The 22,871-nt window shown below is 38.3% G+C and overlaps 2 protein-coding genes across 2 annotated transcripts in view; both read left to right on the top strand.

Moving 5' to 3' along the window:
- Nucleotides 1–11,798, top strand: part of LOC138042913 (transaldolase-like) — a 15,394-nt gene extending 3,596 nt beyond the window's left edge. Inside the window, exons 4-10 of the mRNA XM_068888977.1 lie at nt 530–597; nt 3,633–3,764; nt 4,891–4,948; nt 7,349–7,463; nt 8,900–9,029; nt 10,200–10,267; nt 11,035–11,798. Of these exons, the coding sequence (XP_068745078.1) occupies nt 530–597; nt 3,633–3,764; nt 4,891–4,948; nt 7,349–7,463; nt 8,900–9,029; nt 10,200–10,267; nt 11,035–11,198 (735 nt within the window). The 3' untranslated portion in view covers nt 11,199–11,798. The remainder of the gene's footprint in view (nt 1–529; nt 598–3,632; nt 3,765–4,890; nt 4,949–7,348; nt 7,464–8,899; nt 9,030–10,199; nt 10,268–11,034) is intronic.
- Nucleotides 11,799–15,994: 4,196 nt separating this feature from the next.
- On the top strand, nt 15,995–20,053 carry LOC138042914 (dicarboxylate carrier UCP2-like). The gene is made up of 3 exons (XM_068888978.1): nt 15,995–16,464; nt 17,437–18,140; nt 19,197–20,053. Exons 1-3 carry the CDS (start codon nt 16,342–16,344, stop codon nt 19,297–19,299), a joined length of 930 nt encoding a protein of 309 aa, XP_068745079.1. The 5' UTR covers nt 15,995–16,341; the 3' UTR covers nt 19,300–20,053.
- Nucleotides 20,054–22,871: the final 2,818 nt, after the last annotated feature.

Raw genomic sequence — 22,871 nt, forward strand, 5'->3', positions numbered from 1 at the left:
AGTTTGAATGCGGACGAAGAAGATTACCGGTAGTTTTGATTCTCAATTGGCTCTCAGTCCGAGAAAAAAAGACTCAACGATAAAAATCTTTCAGATTTGATATGGTTGCAGCTTGCATAATTATGTATATTTTTTTATAGTAATAATAATAATTATTATATTCACCCAAAACAGGAAGTGGTGATTTTCTACCAACTTGATTGGTCTTCAGTTAAAGTAGATGCTGGTGCTGGGGAAGGGGGGGGGGGGGGGGGGGAGGGGAGGGTTAATTGCCCACCCATGTGGAATTTCTTTTGGAGGAAATTCAAGACAGCGGTGTAAGTCAACAAGGTTCCAACTGGGGACCACTTGGCTCTGACTTTGAATGCCTTGTTCTATTAATTTAGTAGCTAAGGTAATGCGAGACAGATGGTAGTCCCTTAGGAATTTGGGGAAAGGGGGGTTAGGCATCTTTACCCCTTCCACAGGTCCCCCTCGGTTGTTGCACATGGCTTTTGTGAAGTTCTGAAATGTTGGTTTTTTTGTTTAGTTCATCCTGTTTGGTCTTGAAATACTGAAGATCATTCCTGGTCGAGTTTCAACAGAGGTTGATGCAAGGTAAGTGAACTATGTATCGCCATTGATGATTATCCAATGGCCAGAAAGTCCATCCATTTAAAATATCATAAGAATACATGTAAATTAATATTAACCGCTTACTAACCGAGCGTGAGGGCCTTGCTGGGAAATATTGGCCCGAGGTCGTGGCAGTACGGACTGAGCGCAGCGAGGTCTGTACAAAAACGACCGAGGGCCAATATTCCACAGTACGGTCCCGAGCAAGTGAGGTTAGTAAGTTGTTTATTATGTGGATGATTGTTTCTTTGACAAAAGGTGGTCAAGGTCGGACTCAAGGAAGCTTTCAATTTCTCATTTTTCAAATTATTAGCTTCTATACAGCGGAGAAGAGTGTTCATATCAGTATACCCGTCTTCTCGTTTGTGTTTGCACTTTTCTGTTGGTTCATAAATTATGGCCATCCAGTTTTTGATGATCATCAAAAGTTTCCAGATCTTCAGGATAATAAAATGTTCGTCTTAAGTCTTTATCCATCTTTGGAATCGGCAAAAAATCAATGTTTTTAGCTTTTTCTGGTAGTTTCGCTGTGAAGAATGACAATATTCGCAATTTTTTCGCAGTTTTGGTTTCAAATAAAGTTGTTTCAAATTATGAATTTGCCGGCTTTGCTCCAAAACAAAAATACACGGCTTGGACCGTTTCCACGGAAATGGTCCATACTGCAAAATCCCAACCAAGAAAGAACCAATCAGAGCGCTTGCATTTGCTCAAGACTGGCTTTGCCATATCATAATAAATAGATTTAGCCAAGCCTAAAAGCGGAGCTCCCTGGTCATTTATTCTTACTGCCTGTATGGTTTGTGAAAACAAAAGGTTTCGAATTGTCTGCGTTTTGATGTTTCCGGTTGCTGCTTTAATACTTAAATTATTTTCTTTTCTTTCTCGCATAGAAAAATTCATTGCCTAACTAGTGAATTCCACGGTAAATTTTATGCTAAAAACTGATATTGCATGAATCACAAAGCGATGAGTGCGGCATGGGCTTTTTCAGTGAAATTACTTAAGTTTGCAATTCACCAGTTTGGCAATAAGTTTTTCTTGAACCGCATGAGTTTGAAAAGGAACAAGTACAACCTCAGCAAGCAAATGGAAAAGGAAAAAAAAAGCCATTTTAGAGTCAACTGTCAATAGCCAGGCAATAGGAATCACGCTAAAATTAGAAGCCATGAAAACAACTTTGTCAGTTCAAGGTCAAAGAAGAGTTTTACTGATGTACTTTATTCCACTTTATCTCTGAAAACAAGATCATTCACATTTTGATGTATTTCACAAACTTCTGAAAACACAAGCTAGTGAGATTTCCCTCTAATTTTACGAGAACTCATTGCGAATACGTGTTTATCACATAAGGGCAAAATTTTCTTGTCATTGTCGAGGCACAACGAAAAAAAGTTGGGCAAACGGATTAAAAAAACACTTGTTCGCTTGCATTTTAGAGCAAAACAAACAAACAAATCAACTTTTTCTTTATGCCCAAAAGAGTACAGATCATTGTTATTTAATTCCAGTTGACAATAAAAATTTGATTTTCATTCCTGAACAAAGGAAGAACCGATTAAATCACCTTTTAAAAATACGCATCCACTTCAAATAGCGCATCCATAAAAATAACAAACGGTTTAGTGCCCAAGGAAAGAATTTGTGGAGTAACTTCTTCTGCTAAGTATGAGCTATTACTGGTATACTGTTTTGACGTTGTCGTTCTCTTTCGCTCTCCTTTCGTTTCTGTTCTAGATAAGTATAGGTCCTCCAGGCATCATGTAACCTTATCAGAGCTTCTAAAGATATGCCAAAAATTGCAATACAGAGAATAAAGCGACTCTAAGCAAATGAAAAATAAACACTCAGCTTTAAAGTTTACATCCCGCCGATGCTTTACTAGAATAACTGAGTAGCCACAAGTGTGGACCACAGATATCATGATATGTCAAACTGGATTGAAACCAGCAAAAAATGCAGAAAAAACACATCCTGAACATGAAAAGCGTTGACTTTGTAAGAACTTTCGTTGATGTAGAATGGCCTTGTAGCCGTGTTGAGCCACAGAAAGCGTGCAAAAAATGAAGCCTCACTTATGTTCTGGGCCCGGTTCCTCGAAAGCCGATAAACGCTAATCTAAGATTAAAAATTACCAAGCAGTTTATTTCTCTACTCCCAAATGCTGTTCAATGCAGATTTTTGGCAGAACGTTACATGAGAAGACGTCAATCTTGAAAAACAAAAAGAAGCAAAGGAAACTTTCACCAAAAAGTTGAAAGCGTGCAACAAAAGTTTGTGCTAATCCTGGATTAAGTTAATCGGGTTTCGAGGAACCGGGCTCAGGTGAGTTAACCTGGGTTGGGCCTGCAATGCAATCGAAAACCTGTACCTGGTCAGCGGTCAACTTAAAAAAAAAAAAAACAGCTGACCGAATGAACTCTAAGCTTGAGTTCGCGATATGGTCACGTGATACTGGCCAGCGGATACCTTGTTTTGACAGGTGTCAATTGATCAAAAGATGGATGTCCAATATTAAAGATATATGCTGTAAACTAGCATGATACTGCTCACATATTAGCATAAATGGATGGGTGGACGGACGAACGGACGGACGTACGTATGTACGTATGTACGAACGGTTTATGATCTCATGGCTATAAAACCAAGATTTCTCGCATTGATGGGTTACCAAATTTTCTTAACAATGGTGCTGGCGCGAGCAGAGCTCCGCTATTATAGTCATGGAATAGGGAAGATATCAGTTTACAAACATTGTTTTTGTTATTGAAATGCACCAACTACTAGAACAAAAGACTCTGTTTTGACAGCCAATGAGGGTCTGGTTGAGATATTAATGATAATAGGTGATGTCAACGATGTCTTCGCTGTATTGATTATCTGTTTTTGGCAGCATCTACGCTAGATGTCTTGCTAATGGATAGACAGTATTGCAAAATTAAAGAGGACATTGAGTACACAAAACTGTAAAAACAATAGGGTAACTGTTTGATTAATGAGATGAGTTTTTCATGTAGATTGTCATTTGATGTGGAAGGTTCAGTTGAGAAGGCAAAGAAATTTATCAAGTTCTATGAGGAAAAGGGCATAAGCAGAGAGAGAATTTTGATCAAACTCAGCTCAACTTGGGAAGGAGTTGAGGCTGCAAAGTTAGTGATTTTCCTACTTTATCATTGCACCTCTTATTAATCAACTTCTATGGCCATAACATGAATTGGAAAAAACAGGGTTTGTACGCGTCTTGAAAACCCTTGAAAACCCTTGAATAATGAGAGTGCATTTTCAAGGCCTTGAAAATCCTTGAAAATCTCTGCTCTTCATTGCTGGTCCTTGAAAGTCCTTGAATTTTTTTCTGACCCACATTTTTAATCTTTGAAAACTTCAGTGAAAATAATCAGCCACTCAAGTCATGTCATACAAACCGCGAGGAGCTGTGCGGTCGAGAATGGTTGCCAGTGCCTTTGCGTTATTTTCACGCATGTCCGTTATGGAAATGAGGAAGAATTGTACTGTCAGACCATTTCTATGGGTAAATTCATTGACATAAATAAAAAAAGAGGTCCTTGAAATTTCAAAATTTGGCCCTTGAAAGTCCTTGAAAAGTCATTGAATTTTTGATCTGAAAAAGTGTACAAACCCTGAAAAAAGCAAGGAGCATTAATTAATTTTACTTGCAAGGAAATATGTAACCCATTCTCTGAAAGTGATAAGAGAATTAACATTGTGGTTCAAAAATTCTCTTTGTTTGAGGTTTTTCAAACCAGTTTAAACTTTTTTAAGTTTTTTTTTAAAATTAAGTGCCAGAAAAAAGGATTTTCCTTTTGGGTGGGGGGTGTAGTTATTACAAAGCAGGGGCTTGCAATTGGTTCTTTAGGGACCGTCTAAAAAAGAACGAGACAAAAGAAGGCATCTTTTCTTTCCACCCCTTTTCTCCCTTCTGTTTCTCCTACCCCTCCCTGACCTTCACTGGACAGTGTCTCTATCCTACCCCACCATCCTTCATTCATCTATTCCCCCTTACATACCAGGTAGCCTCCCTACCCCTTCCTTGCATATCACTTATGCCCACCCCCAGACTTTTTGATACTACTCTCAGACCTTTCATGTTCCAGAAGAATTTTCTGCATACTGTATGCACCAGGACTTGAACTCAAATCCTCTGGATCAGCTGCCCACTCTCTAATGCACAATACGACACCAGAGCCACATTTGCAGTGAATATTTGTTTGGAGTTACATGTAATCAGTGAAAAAGTTGATGTCATCTCTCTTTCAGGATTCTTGAGAAAGAGGGAATCCATTGCAATATGACCCTTCTCTTTGCTTTTGCACAGGTAATTTCTGACTAGTTACTGATGACTTATTTGTTTTATTAATAATAATTTGTTGGTATCAGTTAGCTGGGGGCATGGGGAGTGTTAAATAGATATGAGGCATTTAATAGAGAGGGGCATTTATTTCAAGTTAACTGAAACAACTAGAAAATCTAAATAAAAGTTCATAGTTTTATATCAATGTTGCAAAAACAGCAAGTTCATAGTTCTATATTCAATGTCCACATCGTCATCTGGGTCAACAGTGTTTTCATGATTGGTTTCGTCGACATCCCAATCAGTGATGACCTGACTGTAAAGGGTTTGGGAGACTGGGCTCATCCAGTACAGAGAGCTGTGCTTGTACATGTAACTGTTTCGATTCCTCTTCACGTGGTTGGCCATTCTTGAAGCAGTGAATCATTGAATCTTTGGCCTTATTGTTTCTCGATACCATTGAGCCAGAACAAACCAAAACAAAATTGCCAACATTCTGAGTACAGAAATTAAGAAAACCTTACCTGTATGTGCTACTTAATGGCAGATTTTTAGACCCCGTAATGCCTGGCATACTGACATGTGTCATAGCCAAACAGGTGTTTTATGAATGAAGAATATCATGTGGAGTATTCACTCTTAGAGTATCTTTTAAAGAGTTTGTTACAAGTTTTTTGAAAACACGAGTTCAACCCTCTCATAAGCCTTCGTTTGGAAAGCCCAATTTTTTAAATTTCATTCATGGCCGCAGTGTTTTACATGAAATGGACAGTCTGGGGATCTGCACAGGAAGTAAAACTCTATCAAGATTTGACCTACCCTAGGCGGCAGAGGAAATTTTTTTCAAGGTTGGAGAGAACGCTCTGGCAGTGCATGTGGCATGAGCCCGGAGCTTCAGTTCCATGTGAGAAATCGTTCAAAAATTGAACTTTCTCATCAATTGCACATCACATTTGACAGTATTTCTGATTGGATCAATCGAAAAACCAATTTTCAAAAATAAGGAAAAGGAAATTATTCTCCCAAATTCTGAAACCAAAACTACGGAGAAAGCATTTTATCAGGACGGGGAAGCTTACAGTGTGGTTGATATTCTGCCTCCACATACAGACCAGGTGATCTGGTGACGTAATTCGGAGGACTGGGAAGAACAATTTTAACGCCGTATCCCACAACCGCACGCGGCCTTATTTTTGAATTTCAACTGGCAGAGGCGGGTCTACTTGAATGTTCATTCAGTAACAGGAAAATGTGGTAGACACGTAATGATCTGTTGAGTTTTGGCGATGGCAATACTGCAGAGAATTTGGAAACAACACCTAAGGCCTCGCGCAGTTGTGGGATACGGCGTTAAAATTTTTCTTCCCGGTCCTCCAAATTACGTCACCAGATCACCTGGGAATGATGGCTTTGACAAAGAGAACGATCTATTTTAATCATGGTAACACCCATTGACTCCTAGGGGTTCGCCATTGACAAGTAAAATCATCTGGCCTTAGACAGAGTAAGTCTGGCCGGTTTGGGCTGGTTTGGATGTCAAAGGGTTAAATATCCTTATTTATTCACCTATGAGAAAGCTCTGAAGCTCGTATAACAGTGATTGATGGAATTAATTCATTTGAAATTCACAAGAAAAAGTTGAGCTCGCCAACAGGAACGTTAAACGTAATCATGACGAAATATGGTAACAAAGGTCATATTCTTGCATTTTAAAGTGTTCCGTACTGCACTTTAGGCAATTATCTCTTAGTTTATGAAATCCTGTTATAAAAAATGTTCAACAATAAAGTTTTGCTCCTCGGAAAACAAATTCTATTCAAATAAATGAGACTTCACCCAACTAAAATCAGGACGTAACAATATGGTTAAAATTGCTCCATAATTGCGCAAAGAGCCTTCTGACTGTAATCAGAATTTCCAGGACTGTTGGATGATGCACTTCGTAATTTGTGTCTTGTGAGAAGCAGTGTCACCATGGCGGGCCATTTAAACTGGTTACCGGTTTCACGAGAAATTTAAACTGACTTTCCGCATGGGCTGCGTGGCTTGTGCCACCAGAGGTATTTGTTTTCAATTGGTCCTCGACAGTGTTGTGTCCTACCTTGAAAAAAATTCCTCTGGCACCTGGGGTAGCTTTGAGCTCAATTTAATAAATAAATATAATTATTTTAGAACAAAAAAGTCACATATGACTGTTTATAATGCATGGTGTGTTTTAAGTTTTCTACCTGCCTTCCAAAAAAGAATTACCCTTATATATAGGCTAAGAAAAAGATTGCATTAATATTATTTTACTGAAGTAGCATGTCTTTACCATTCGACTCCTTCTATTGGATATTTTTAATTTTTGTTGTAGACAGAAGAGACTATCAAGTAACTTTGGTTTAAGAGTATTTAAAACAAGTTTCCTGTTACCTCCCGCAGGCTGTGGCATGTGCCGAAGCTGGCGTTACCCTTATCTCTCCATTTGTGGGACGTATTTTTGATTGGTATGTGAAGAACACAGGCCAGAAGGAATTCAAACCTGAAGATGATCCAGGTAATTACTGTTAAAAGGTTTCAGACATAATGGGTTCTCAGCCACTGATTGTTGTTGGTTGCAACATAGCAAGTCTCCCTCTAACCCTAGGTTAAGTCAGATGAGAAATTAACATTGAAGCTATCACTGGTCATCCCAGGTTTGGGGCAAGAGGGGGCTGGCATGGATGGAATGCAGTCTCCAGTAAGAGGAATTACTGTGAAAAAGTTACAACATAAACAAAGTTGCGCATATTTCTGAATAATATTATAATGTATAATGACCAAGTATTATAATATTTATATCTTTCAATGGTTTCTTGATTATTGTTAGCTATTGTATTAATTTTGCTGAAACAAGTGCTTATCTTACAAAGTTGTGTTCGCTTTGTTTTTCAAGACAGTTGTTTGAATGGGCATGTGTGATTGTGTACTAAATGGAAGAAGTCTAATATTCCCATAATAGTAATAATAATAATAATAATAATAATAATATGATGATGATAATAATAATAATAATAATTATTATTATTATTAATATTATTATCATTATCATTATCATTACAGGCCTTCCAAAGTGCTAACAACTTGGTCAACTTTTGGCATCTTTTGTTTTTCAGATGTCTGTTTACTGAAAATGATTCCATTGTTACATGAAATAGAGCAGTTTTCAATTGAGTGGCATAAACCAAAACCAAAGTAATTACTTTGGCCAATCAAAAAGGTCGGAGACAATCCAGTAAACCAATCAAAACTCGAAGTAATTACACGTAGCCGACACAAAGCGCGGGAAAATGTGCATGCGCAAGCCATGATTGGTTTTAGTTTCACTTCTGATTGGTTGAAAAAATGGCGCGAGAACTTTGAACCAATCACTGAGTGAAGTAATCATAAACCAAAGTAATTCACTAATTACTTTCGACACTCGATTGAAAACCACTCTAATTATTATAATTGCTTATTTATAACCTAAATTAATTTTAAGATCTCTGTTGTTTTAGCGAGTGCTGACAAAATGACCCAGTTTCTTGAAATTTCTGTCACCTGATGTTTACATTTACATTGCAAACTCAATGTTTGGTTCCTCTACTTCTGTTTCTTTGTGACAGTCCCACCTTAACAACTTTCACTTGTACAGTGTATTTACAGAGTTGGCATCATATGTTGCTTGTTCACCCCTGAAGCACCTCCCATTGACAAGTAACATTGTCTAACGTTAGACAAAGTAAAATCCATAAGTAGATCACTCTGAGGAGGGAAATGGTTATTAAATGCAGCTGTTGAAATTTTGCCTCATTTTCGGGTGGCTTGTCAGTGACTAGGAAGTTTCAAGTTTTCAGGGTCTCAACATTTCCCTTTGGAAGGTCTTGTTGATTACCGAAGTCAAGTCATGATCAAGGAGTTGAACACTCTAGCATAATTAATACAGCAATAATGACATTAGTGATCATCTTTAAGGTGTGAAAAGTGTAACACAAATCTACAATTACTACAAGAAGTTTGACTACAAGACTGTGGTTATGGGTGCATCATTCAGGAACATGGGACAGATTACAGAGCTGGCTGGGTGTGATTTGTTGACGATCAGGTAACAAGAATGTATTTATAAATTATATAAAAATATTATAGTATATGTAATAATAGGACCATCTACTACATTCTAAGCTCCTGTCTTATCCACTTTGGGAGCAAAAATGTTACATCTACAGGGATCACGTTAACGTTGAAATCGTGCATTTTTACGCAAATAAAATCCAAAAAATGCATGATCGAAATTTTAATGCATCCCAGGACGCAAGGTACTGACTGAAATAACACACAACTTGCTTTGATTTGTCAGTATAATTATTCTGTTGTTTGTAAAACTGTTGGAGCGATCTGTGATCATAACTGAAGTTCTAAGAAATGGGGTTTAAAACATCTAAAAAGGTTAAAACTAAGGGTGCTCTTTCATTAACAGTGTTCTTGTCCAGGAATGAATGTAACGGCTCTAGAAAAAGCCTTTGTCGGCCAGTCCTATGCATATGCTTCAATTTTAATTCCCAGTTTGTTTCTCTCTTTTTTTTATATTTTAAAACATACCCTTTTTTCCTCCGAGGGTTACCCAGATTTTGTTACCCCCAAAAAATGCTTGGGACACCAATTTGGCCGAACATGCGGGTCCCAGGACCCAGATTGAAAAATCCTAGTGCCATCCCTGATTTAAAGTTGGTCCCTATGCATTCTGTTTGGCCCTTTAACCACTACTTCACATTCAATTATTATAAAAGATTTGACAATTATTTTATTTTGTGCCTTGAATATGAGAAACTCTCAGGGTATTACATTCTAACCTACCAACTAAAAGGTATCTGAAATGGGACTACAAGTTATGAAAATGTACTGAACTTTTAGATAAAAGTGTGAAAAGTTATAGTATTTTTAGGATTGTAGAATTTAGCTCTAACCATGCTATGATTGTTCATCCCTTGAGCATCCCTATCATTTTAACAGTTGTAAAGAATGTATTGTAGCTATCACAAGTTGTGGTCAAATAAGTGTTTTATGACCTTAAGTGTCATTCACATTCATCAAACCAATCATTGGTAATGGTTAAATACCATCATAGCAATATTAGGGACTACAGGTCAGTTCATCAGAATATGATATCTCGCTACTTTTTACACAGACACTTTGCTATTAGTTGTTGCCTTGGAGCATGTGTGAAATTTTATTCAAAACAATGTGGTAAGATTAATTCAGTTTTTATCGTTTTCAGTCCCTCTTTGTTAGACAAACTTAAACAATCAACCGAGACAGTTTCTCAGAAGCTATCAGTGGAGGAAGGTGAGAAAGGCAGTGTTTAGGCCTAATGTTAGCATTAGTAAAGAAGGTTTGGGCTGTTTCAGCTATGGTAGAACAATGACCTGTAACCTTTAACCTGTAGTTTATGCCCTCCAGCATCAACAGGACAGGGATAACAGTTGAGGCAATCATGCAATAACAAGTGGAGAATTTCACTTCTTACCTGAAGTTTTTATTTTTGACAGATTAGTTCCATAATTAATTGAAACAAAATGCTTTATAATTATAATACAACTATGTACTTATTGTATGTACTTGACTGAGTGGGAGGACCGGACGGGAAAATATTTGACCCGAGATCATGGCACATAATTTATGTGCGCCATGACCAAGGGCCAAATATTTTCCCGTTTGGCCCGACCTAAACTCAGTCAATAAGCATTTTATCATATGGGCTCTTTACACTATTAAATTTTATGAGAACTCAGAAGACAAAGTCAGGACAAAATAAAAAACAAAAATGTGCACAGAAAATTTATCTAATATGTTGTTTGCAGTTGCTTTTCAGACTGTAAATTACTTAGATGTTTAAAAGCCATGAAATCCCCTAAAATTGCATTGCATGGAGCAGTATGTGTTGTTGTTAGTAGGGCCGTATGGCTTTTTGCCTTGCACTGCTTGTGCTAATGCGTATGGCCGCCATATACAGTGATTTTCCCAATAGTTTTGCAATGAAAGTGCACGCGGGGCTGTACAGGCCATATGATAATTTAGCTTATGTTTATACTACCTTCTTTAAATTTCTACAGCCAAGAAACTGGACATTGAAAAAATTTCCCTTGATGAAAAGAAATTCCGCTGGCTTTTGAATGAAGATGCAATGGCCACAGATAAACTTGCTGAAGGAATCAGAAAGTTTGCTGCCGATGCTGTGAAACTCGAGGACATGATCAAATCAGAACTCCAGAAGTGAACAAATGAACAACTTATTTTAGTGTAACTTTTGCCAGTACTGTATTTTGGAAACAGGTCTGCGTGTATCCAATTGCTGTGTTTCAGTTGTTTGCTTATTGACTGGGCCAATAGTATGAATGGTTATCTTGTTATCATGATGCCAGCCTTTGTGATGTGATTGATTCTGTTCCAATGCATTTTCACTAGGAAATAATTATTAAACAAAATCTGTGAGGTCTTTATCAAAGCAAGTTCACAGTTAACTGTAGTCTAGCTTTTATTGGAAAGCCAGGTTATTTAGGAATCAAATGACTGTACAACGGTCCATTTGGAAGGGGACTGGTGTGAATCTCTGATCGTAGTCACTTAACAGAGTCTTGACATCTTCTCTGGTACAAATAATAATAATATTATTATTATTAATTAATTAGTATTGATCCTGACCAGTCTTACCCTGATCAAATTTTAGTGCGTTAGCTATTAATAAAAATAATGACAAGTACATGTACATGTAGAGTATTGTTCACTACTTTGCAATACATTATCATTCACCAGATTTGAGATGTAAGGGAACTGTAATAAATTGATAACATCAATAAAGTCAATTTGCTTTTCATAAGGGCCTTGCACGTGTGTTGTTTTTAAATTTTGTAGCTGTCTCCTAGTCCAGTGGAGTGAATCACCTGTAATGCATGGAATTTTTTGTTCTTCTGAAGGTGACTGTTTATTGCTCTTTATATATTTAATAAACAATTTTGGTATATTTATCATGGCACAAGTTACAGCTATTACCAGTCCCACCTGCTCCTCAACCTGCACTTTTTTGAGAATAAGAAAAGAAAATTAAACACTGGCGAAAAAGAACAAATAATAAGCATAAAACATTCAACATAAAAATTAATGTAACTTAAACATACATGCATACATAATTGCATATTTCATAATCCCAGAAGTCGTGAGACTGTACAGGATACTAAAACAGCCAGCGACGAAATAGAAAAGGGGGAAAAAAATAAGTAAATTCCTAAATTAAATTAATTTACAATATATAAAGATTTACATTGCGTTGCAATATTGTCTTATGGTTGGCAAAGCATTCGCTTGGAAAGCAGTATGCATTAGTGCAGGCAAAGGTATGTCTGAACTTATGAGGGTGGTTGTCTATGAGCTAAGGTGACAGATGCTAGAAATGTTAAGGCTGGTCTCTCATATACTGGATCCGAAATAATTTATGTCCATGAAACAAAAGAACAAAGCGAACATAGCAATACCTAATTAGCAAGGCCTAATCGGAACACAAATGGTTCTTTTGTCCTCAGCTTTTGAAAATCTACCCAAAAAAACTGACATAATTAATACTTGCGATTTCAGAACAGAGAACAGCCTCATCAGCCAATAACTTAATTATAGAGTTAAGGTGTATGGACAATATCATTGATGTAGATAAGGAACACAAGAGGGACCTAGGACGTCTAGAGGTGACAGTGATCCAGGAAAGCTGGACACAATGAATGTGGTCCAACAAGAAGTTCTCAACCCAAGAAGGGATGAGTAACAACGTTCATAATCATTGTATTAAATCAGAAAGCCTAATCAATGCTCCATGTTAGGGCAACTCACCCTGCTAGCAGAGCCTTTCTTTTGCTTGCTCGATTTTGGCGTTCTCGAGAAAGGCTTTGCATGAATCGAGTAAGATTTTTATTGAGTATGTGCTGCATTGTTGCCAGGATACAGTCTGGAACCCAAGCCTAATATGCCAGATATCGCCGCCATCTTGGTTTTTCATGGTACAGCGGGCTCAATTATAACCATCCACTAAAGGGACGCTCGCACTGGAATAACCGGTTTGACGAGAGAAAACAAGACTGACTAGTCCAGAAGTTCGGGCAGCGGCGGCTTCAAAGAGTTGACGCGATTCGGGCAGAGCCTACTTTTCTCCTCCTCAGTAAAGAAAAAGACAAAAGGAGGCTCTGCTCGCAGGGTGAGGGCAACTGTGAGATCACAGGTAGACCAAAGGTGCAAAATACAGGGCTCACATAGGGTGTAGTTAGAGGGTAGTTACTAAAACAAGGAATGACCTACAATGAGCAATAATGACCTACAGTGATCTACATTGACCTACAATTACCTACAATTACCTGCCAGGGGGGGTCCCGTGTCGCTTGTCTGAATTTTAAAAAGTCTCAGTCGGTGCTTTGTCGATATTTCACCATGGCTTCACGTTGCTGTCGAACATTTAAAGATAGGATGTTGTTTGCCGCAATTTCACTTCAGGTGCTGTTGCTACTTTTTAGGCCATGTCGCTTGCCGGCATTTACCCTGACAGAGCCTCTACAATGACCCACAATGACCTACAATGAGCTACGTACAACGGCCTACTTAAATGACCTACAATCAAAAAGAAAGACAAAAGAGGATCAGGGTGAAGAATTTGGTGAGCAGAAAACATCCATTGTGCGTTGTCACCCAACGCTTTTAGTCCACTGCATGATAGCCCAATTATGATGGCAGCAACTACGCATGTGAACTTGAAAGCAGAAATAAACTGCAAAAAAGACCCTTGGATAAGGTAAAGATAGTTTTCTTTGTTTTAAAGCTTAATTGAAAATACACAAATACCAAGACTTTGCTTGGCAACGATAAAATCTTAATTAGAGCAGGAAAAAATGAAGAGAAGATTATAAATAAGCTATTCTTCGCACAACGGTCAGTGTAAAATCCAGACTGCAGACCGGGGGTAAAACACAGACTGAGGTTATAATTCAGTTAACTGTTGAAAAAGCCCACACCCATTCGAAGTGCTAACAGTTAGCCTAAATATTGTTTTAGGCCTAATTAGGTTGGCATTTCTAAGGGGTTTGGGCTTTTTCAAAAGTTATGTTATAACCTCAGTCTGCATTTTACCCCTGGTCTGCAATCTGCAGTCTGCAGTCTGCGTTTTACACTGACCTCTTCCCAAAATGTTTTGTTTGGTTCAGAGTGCACAATGAAAATTTTCAACTTGCACAGCAACGAGGTTTTGATTGGTTTAAAGTGGAGTGTTTTTAACCTTTGTACTGTAAACATGCTGCAGTGCCTCAGAGCTGCAAATTGCTTTTTATTTTAGCTCATATTACAGATCATTAGCTAATTAGCTTATAATGTACCGGTACCTCATTGTGGGTCATTGTAGCTCATTGCAGACCACTGTAGGTCATTGTAGTAGGTGATTGTAGGCCATTGTAGGTCATTGAAGGTCATTCCTTGTTTTGGTAACAATGGCATGTGGAGACATCGATTTATCACATGTCCATTGCGCTTGTTTTGCGATCCCCACCCCCCGGGGGGGGGGGGGCAGTTTAGGAATTTCTGGGTGGGGATGTGCCGGTGGAACCCTGGAACCCTTAGCCTATACCAGAGCTAGTTCAGCTGAATTTTGCTACCCTATACTAGAGTAAACTCCCACCGATTTCCGTCTAAATTCCGATTCTTGACAGTTAATAATATCCAGAGGTGTTTCATGATAGCCATTTTTTATTGACACTGTTGAGCCTGAGTTTGGTAAACTTCAACTTTGCCAATTTGATTTTTTTTATGATAAAATCTTCAACCGACTGGTCAGTTTTGTGAAAAATGATACCCTATTCTAGACCGAAAGGCTATGATTTATATACTCTATCCTAGAGTAAACTGCTTGAAAACTATACCCTTCACAGCGGCACATTTCTATGTAGTCCATATATGGCAGTACCTCCCCCGGGTCCCCACCTAACCTTCATCGCAAAATAATCGAAAGCACTTCACACAGACATAAAAATCGAACACATATATATGTGTATGTACCCTGCGAGCAGAGTCTCTTTCGATCTTCCTAGATAAGTCGGGAAGAGGAAAATAGACTCTGCCAGCCGGTTCTACATTTCGTGTTGAGCATGCGTTAAAAATTCAAACGTATTCGGAAGTCATTCACGCGTGACTAGTAACCGCAAAACCACAAAACCAAACCAAACAGTAGCGGATATTTTCGAACAACTCTGGCAAACACACGACAACCAAGGAATCATTTCCTCAAGATAGTTGAAGTTTTTAAATTGCCATTTCAATTTTTACTGAAAAAAATTAATAGGTTTCTCAATTCTGGTAAACCAGCTTCTGTAACCGACATACGGAAAAATTCTCATGGGAATTTAGACAGTTTAAAAATTATCACGCTGTTGTAAATTTAAAAAATATTGATGACGCGTGGCGATTGATCATGCGCACAAATTAAAAAAAACAGGTTTGGCAAGTTGAAACTGGACTGACTCATCCATTTCTTTGGATGAGCGGCAAATCAAAGAAAGTCGAGCCGGCTGGCAGAGTCTACTTTCCTCTTCCCGACTTACCTAGGAAGATCGAAAGAGATTCTGCTCGCAGGGTAATGTGTATGTTGAAGGCCGGGTAATGCAATGGTAATACACGTGACTGGTTTGTTCCCTTCCGCCCATGGAAGGGATCGAGGCACACTCAAAATTCTAGATCTCTATGCCACTCTATCTCCAATCAACTTGCCTGCCCACTCACGTCTTCAATCATCAAAGCCTTTTAGTTATTACTGTACTAATATTAAGATAAAATCCTGTCAAAAAGGTAACACCACTGTTTGCGTTGTAGATGACATGTTTCCGTTGGCCCTGCATGACCGCACGCAACCACATGCAAAAATATAGCAACCGCAATATTAGGGTTTCCTCGGATATTATGAAAACTCGTCCACGCCTAGAATCACGCCCCCTAAATAGACCAATCAAATTTTAAATATGAAAAAACATTACGGTGCATCCAAACGAACGCACTGGACTTTGGCCTCCACGTTTACACGAATTCTCGAAGTTTCCCATTTATAGGATCATTCATTTGTTTCATAGAGGCAAAAGTGAAAAGACATAGTTGGACCGACGAAAGATTGCTATCACAAAAAAAGTCATCGTCAGTTACGTGACTCCAGCTCGAGTTACAGTCACGTTAGGCTAGACTCGGGTTTTTCAAAACCAGTATTTCTGATCGATGAAGCATGTTCAAAGAAGGCGCCTTCCTAGAAATTCGTGATGAACAAAAGGCGTGCCACGTAGTTCATTCTTACATTTTTCTGGTGCGATAATTGCGTATTCGACAGATTGGAACTTCTTTCTTTTGCCAGCGATATGCATACCAAACCTGGGCAGAAAGAGCCTACCATCTTGGGAAAATTTGTGAGTGCTGGATTAGCGGCCTCTGTAGCCGAGGCAGTTACTATTCCCATAGACACGGCTAAAGTTCGACTTCAGGTGAGCAGATAGGTAAATGAGCTATCAGATATTCGATTTTTACGAAAGTAAATGAAATATCAAGGCATCCAAAATGGTCATTTAATTATACGGCGTTAGTTGGTTGAGTCATTGACTTGTAGCCAGTGTCGTTCACGAATCATGGGCACAATCATTGATTCGCAACCTTGACTGTTACTTAAGTCGCATTTACTATTAGACAGATAGTACTTTAACTTTGTTTCGAACGAAGTGAACGTCTTCGATTGTTAATTGATTATTAAACCTTCCCGCGTGGAATCTTGAAAGTCTCATCGCCGGCAAAATAACTCCATGTATGCGAAGAGTTTGACGTGGAGTTTTATGTTTCTCCGATTAACAGGAAATATAATGCATAACCCAGTAAACAGAAATATACTCGAGGGAATCAAGTGTACTAGTAGAACATGTACAAGTACACGTTTAACTGCCCTAACGTTTTGACGGATGGGATGAGACTTGAGTAAAATTAAAAACGAAATCAAAAATGAAATGTATTCAGACACAAATACACAACCCATGATGGGCAGTGGACTTTTTGATTTTTATTTATTTATTTGTTTATTTATTTATTTATTTATTTATTTATAACAACTTTATTTGTAATAATCAATACAAAAAGGCTGCCATCAGAGAGGAACAGAATCCTCATGTAAGATGACCCCCTAAAAATATCTACAAAGCTATCAAGGAAATAATTTGAACATAAATTGATGCGAAATTTGCTGTAGTAAGAAAAGCTTAAAATGATTTCTTCCTTAGAAGCTCCCTGTATCAGGCCTGAACAATCAATTGCCCAAGTTCTTGTGATTATAGATTGTCATTGATTATCAATGTCATCGATAATCGATGAGAATCGATCAGTTTAAATAAGCTAGGTAATAATAATCAAAAGATGGTTCCTGTCACCAATGTGTGTATTATCAACTTTTTATGATAAAATTTCATTTACAGATTCAGGGTGAAAATGCAGTCATGGCAAATGTACCAAGTGGTGGGACAACTGCAAATTCGTCAGTGCGATACCGTGGAATGATAGGATCAATGATAACTGTTGCCAAAACTGATGGCTTCCGTTCCTTGTACAGAGGACTTGTACCTGGAATACACCGACAACTGTGCTTTGCAAGCATTAGGATAGGTCTTTACGACAAAGTAAAGAAATTGTACGGAGATGAAGATGTGAACAACCCAAAGGTCATTCAAAAAATTTTGGCCAGTCTCACCACTGGGGTGTGTGCTGTGTCATTGGCTCAACCAACTGACGTTGCAAAAGTGAGGTTCCAAGCCAGTGCATCTAGATTTGGATCAAGTAAAGCATTAGATGCTTACAAGGAAATTTACCAACAGGAAGGAATTCGTGGATTGTGGAAAGGTGCTTTTGCCAATATGGCACGGCTTTCGGTGGTGAATGCTTCAGAATTAGTGGTATATGATATGGTGAAGGGTTTCTTTCTAAGAAAGAAACTTATGGATGACGAATTTCCACTGCATTTTGTCTCTGCCTTTGGTGCGGGTTTTGCAACCACTGTCATAGCTTCACCTGTAGATGTAGTGAAGACACGGTACATGAATTCACCACCAAACACTTATAAGAGTGCCATTCACTGTGCATACATGTTGCTGAAACATAATGGACCTCTGGCCTATTACAAAGGGTATGTCTTGGATAAAAGCAGAGTTTTTTTTTACCAGACTAGTTAAGTGTTGGAGAAACATAAAGTCAATGGTGTCACACCTCCTACTATGCCAATTCAGACTGTAATTTAATAAGGCTTCAGGTCAGAGTTTCTGTTAACAATAAAACTGTTGCCATGGGAGACTTTTGAAGTAATCTTGTTAAAATTCTTGGTGGGGGAGGTGTATTTCAATGGCCAGCATGTGTAGAGGTCTTGTAATAAAAAATACATGTGACTGTATTTGCATTGAATTCAGTGATAATGAACAACAGCCAACCTGATTTTCAGGAATACAGTTTTCAAGCTTGTTGCCTAGGATCAGTTGAGATAGTATTTTGCGCAGGTGTTATAACTCCTGATGTATTAGGTAACTTACCTGGTAAAGGAAAGGAACTTTATTTTTTATAAAAGTGTCCGCTCGTTCTAGGGCTGGAGCACTAATTGGGGACGCTATAAACTGAAATTAAAAATGAAAGCAAATCAAGTCAAATGTTGGTTTTTGTAGAGAGGGGAGAGCAGAGTACCTGGAGAAAACCTCTCGGTGCAGAGTAGAGAACCAACAAACTCAACCCACATTTGATAAGCTGGTGTTACAGTATCATAAAAGAGGTGCTTATTGGTCATCATGATGGAAATAAGTAAAATGATGTTAGATTTTTTTGTCTTACAGTATATATATAGGCACAGTATGCAGCTTGTAGATTGTGATGTTTTGACCACCTACTGCTGGTCTTCTCCAGGCGATAAGGTTGACTGCTGTCCACGAGAGCGGTATATGTTTGTGAACAAACTGGCAAGGAAACATTTCATATTGGACCTCTCAGGAAATTGCTCAAGGGACAATGAAGTCCTCCTATCACAGCCAACCACCATGTAAACAGTCAATCTCATCACCTGAAGACCAGCAGTAAGTGGTCAAAATGTCGTGATCTGCAACCTGAAGTGACTACACCATGAGACAAATGATCAAATGTGACTCGTATTGTGACAAAAATTAATACCCTAAGAGTATTTTTTTCTTTTTCTCATTAACAGGTTTACACCAAATTTTATGAGGCTTGGATCCTGGAACATTGTCATGTTCATGTGTTTTGAACAATTTAAGAGGATATTCAGTTCCTTCTCTTCAGAAGATTGAGAATGGTGAAATTATTTGAGCAATGCCACATTTTTACAATTTCCCTTATGGTAAATTCTTTTCTGATTAAGCTTGTTTGGTTAAGGTGGTTGAATGACTGTGCATTTGGAGTAACAAATCCAAGTGAATAAAATACAAAAAAAATGTTTAAAAAACCTGTGGAGTCACTAGACCAAATGAGTTTTGTCAAAAACCCATTATTACTTGGAGGTATTTCAGGAGTCAGTCAAAATTTGAACACAGGCAGCAGGGGTTTCATTAGCAGCCTGGACACGGGTACTACATCAGTGTACCCACGTTTGCTCAAAAGATGTCTCAAGATCAAAAGCCAGACTATAATTTTTATATAGGAGTGCCTGCTTACTCTATGACCAGGTCCCTTCTACTTTAAAACTTAATGAAATCCCTGAGGCAAGCTTTGCTGCATATCACTAGTGCTATTAAATTGGAATGGTATACTGGCATTGAAAATTAATAGGGCAATCTTGGTTAATTAGAACCTCTCTCGTGTGATCCTAGATCAGAATCGAAAACTGCAAACTCATTTTTTGAATTAATTTATACATACATGTAACCATTTACTAGATTAGCTGCTTTCATTATCACTTTCAATGCACCGTTGTGTATCAAACTGAATTTTTTATTAATTTTACATGGGTGTTACATGGTAGCTTGTAATGTTTAGGTATGTGACTATTGCATTGTGTTACGGAGATTGTCGATCATATAGCCGAATAAGAAAGTAAACGAAAAAGTAAGTAGTATTAATTTTAATGCAAGTGGCAACCAGCACCCTCAAATACAGTTGCATTACAGATGAGTATTGTTTATAAACGTAAAAACGCATCAATTAGTATTCATAACTTAAAACGCTGTTTCCTGAGAAGGATGACTTAAGCGAATTAAAAAGTGTGACTTTTATGCTGTTGTCCATGTGTGACTTCTTTGCTATTGTTTGTGATGTGTGACTTTTTTGCTTTTGTGTTGAAAATGGAAGCGCGGTAATACGTAACATTTGGAAGCAAATTGTTGTAACTACAGCGACGTGGTCAACAAAATTTCCCGTAGTTCTGGGTGCGCCTTATAACAGGGTATTTAGGTGAAATTTTCAGTTTACTTACTAGTCACAATCGTCTTCGAAAGTTTAGGGTGCGTCTTATAACCGAGTGCGCCTTATAAGTGAATAAATACGGTAAGTCTATTTATATTTATACATGATTATAACTAGCAAAACACATGGCCTAATAAAATATGCAAGATGCAGTATGACAATAAGGTGCACCCAGGGTTATGTGTAAAGTGCATGATGGCATTCTACAGAGATAAAAGGGTTACTGAAAGTAACATTCTTTGTTACACTAAAATTGTAATTACTACACTCAGTTATTGAATAAATTAAGATCAAAAGCAGTTCATCTCAGTGAAAGACTGATTGTATAGTTACACAATTGTATAGTTACAAACCATGACGTAAATCACCTTTAGCAGGTCTAAATCAGTCAATTTGACAGCGGCAAAAATGTAACTGCTGATTGGAGCAGCAAAAATCATTTATTGGATTTAGGATACGTTATCTTGGGTTGTATGGCAATGTTGTACTTCCAGGGAGTTGGTTTTAGTTCAAAACTATGATTTACATTCAGTTAAAGGATGGTGCCTACTAAGTCAGTGGGAGGCACAGTGGCTGCTCGACGCCGGATCGAGTGGTCTGGGTTTGGGTCCTGGCCAGGGACATTGTGTAGTGTTCCTCTCTCCACCCAGGTATATAAATTAGTATTTTATTTATTTTCAACACTCCCTTAGCACGCCAAGTATGACAGTGCCATGGTATACATTCCACCAGTACAGCTAGTATGGCAGTATCATTGTATTTTTCATTTTCAATATTCCCTCTGTAGGCCAAGTACGACAGTGTCGTTGTATTTCTGGTTTTTAACGTTCCCTTAGTACGGCTAGTACGACAGTGTCGTTGTATTTTTGATTTTCAGCACTCGCTTATAATTAGTACTCCAAGTAAGGCAGTGCTGTAGTATTTTTTGGTTTTTAGCATTCCGTCAGTATGCCTAGCATCATTGTATTTTTCGTTTTCAACAAGATGACCTTAAGAAAACCGAAACTGAGGAAAACCAAGAGAAACATTCAAGTAGGTTAGTCAGACTTGCTAAGTGGAAAAAAGGGAAAAGGAGCTATCCCTTAAACAGGTTGCATATGGTATAAATAGGTAACGGCAAAAATGCTGGGGGTAACCCTGCAATGGACTAGCATCCCATCCAGGGGGGAGTAGAAATACTCCTAGTCGCTTCATGCTACGGAAACCAGAGATAAGCACCGGCCTGATGGGCCTTTCTAGGCTCGTAACAGAGACTTTACCTTTACCAAGTACGTCAAAGGTATTTTTGCGCGGTTTATGATTATGCAGCAAATGTAGATCTTAAGAAGTGTTACTGAAATCCAAAAAGAAAATTGGAGGTAGTCAAGCATTTATAGCATTCTTTCTCAAATTGAAGTTTAATTATCTCTCAAAAATGCATTGTTACCCCCAATTTTCTTGTTAGATACCAAGAGTACTTACTAAGATCTACTTTCTCTGGATAGTTTTAAACTGTGCTAAAATATCACTGTTTTGGTAAATACCACCCATAGGAAACCCAGTGCACGTATCTCAAGATGTGCAGAACACATGCACAATAACAATAGTAGGCACCGCCCTTCAAGCAGTGAGACTTCCTTGACAATGGCCATTCATACAGGGTACATGAATGACCATTTTTTAATCCCCCCCCCCCCCCCCCCTTCCCCTACCAACAATCGAGGAGACAAAATACTTCCCTTTCAGAATGGGGAGTGGGAAATTCTTTGCAACATACTGGGACCCTATATAGTTGTTAATAAAGCTCCTAGGAATGAAGAAATGCATTACTAACAATTATTCGCCGAAGGCGAAGTGATTATCGGTGAATATTCACCGAGACGAAGTCGAGGTGAATATTCACCGATAATCTTTGAGCCTGAGGTGAATAATTGTTTTAGTATAAATACACAGGTGATTATTTCAAAAAAGAGAAAAAAAACTTTTCAACGCGAAATCATCTTCAATTTACAGTGGCAAAACGACTACTGGCAGCCATTTTGTCCGTCGAGGTGATTATCGGCTGATAATCCGAGATAGCGAGCCAATGAGAGCGCGCGATTTTTTATAATCACCTGTGTATTTATACTAAATAGTATTATCATACAAATGGGAGGCCCAGAAATCTTTTCCAGTCCTTCAACCACAAAGTCAGGAGGAGCACTCCTGTACTAGGCATTAACAAATTTGTTAATACATGAGCTCCAGGCAGTTGCCAGGTTGGAAGGGGGGTGCAGCATACACCACCATCAAACTATATGCATGCTCTCCAAGCAAATTTCAAGCAGCTTATCGTGAGCGAAATGACAGAGAATCCAACGGCGAAGTATGTTAAATTTTTGTTTTATGCGACCCTGTTTACATTAAATTGGGGGCGCGCATGTGTCATTGTCTCGGTTCTTGTTTTGCACGTAACTTGTCTGTTTTGCAAATTATGCAACTT

This window comes from Montipora capricornis, chromosome 3 (genome assembly GCF_036669925.1).
Source record: "Montipora capricornis isolate CH-2021 chromosome 3, ASM3666992v2, whole genome shotgun sequence".
Lineage (NCBI taxonomy): Eukaryota > Metazoa > Cnidaria > Anthozoa > Scleractinia > Acroporidae > Montipora > Montipora capricornis.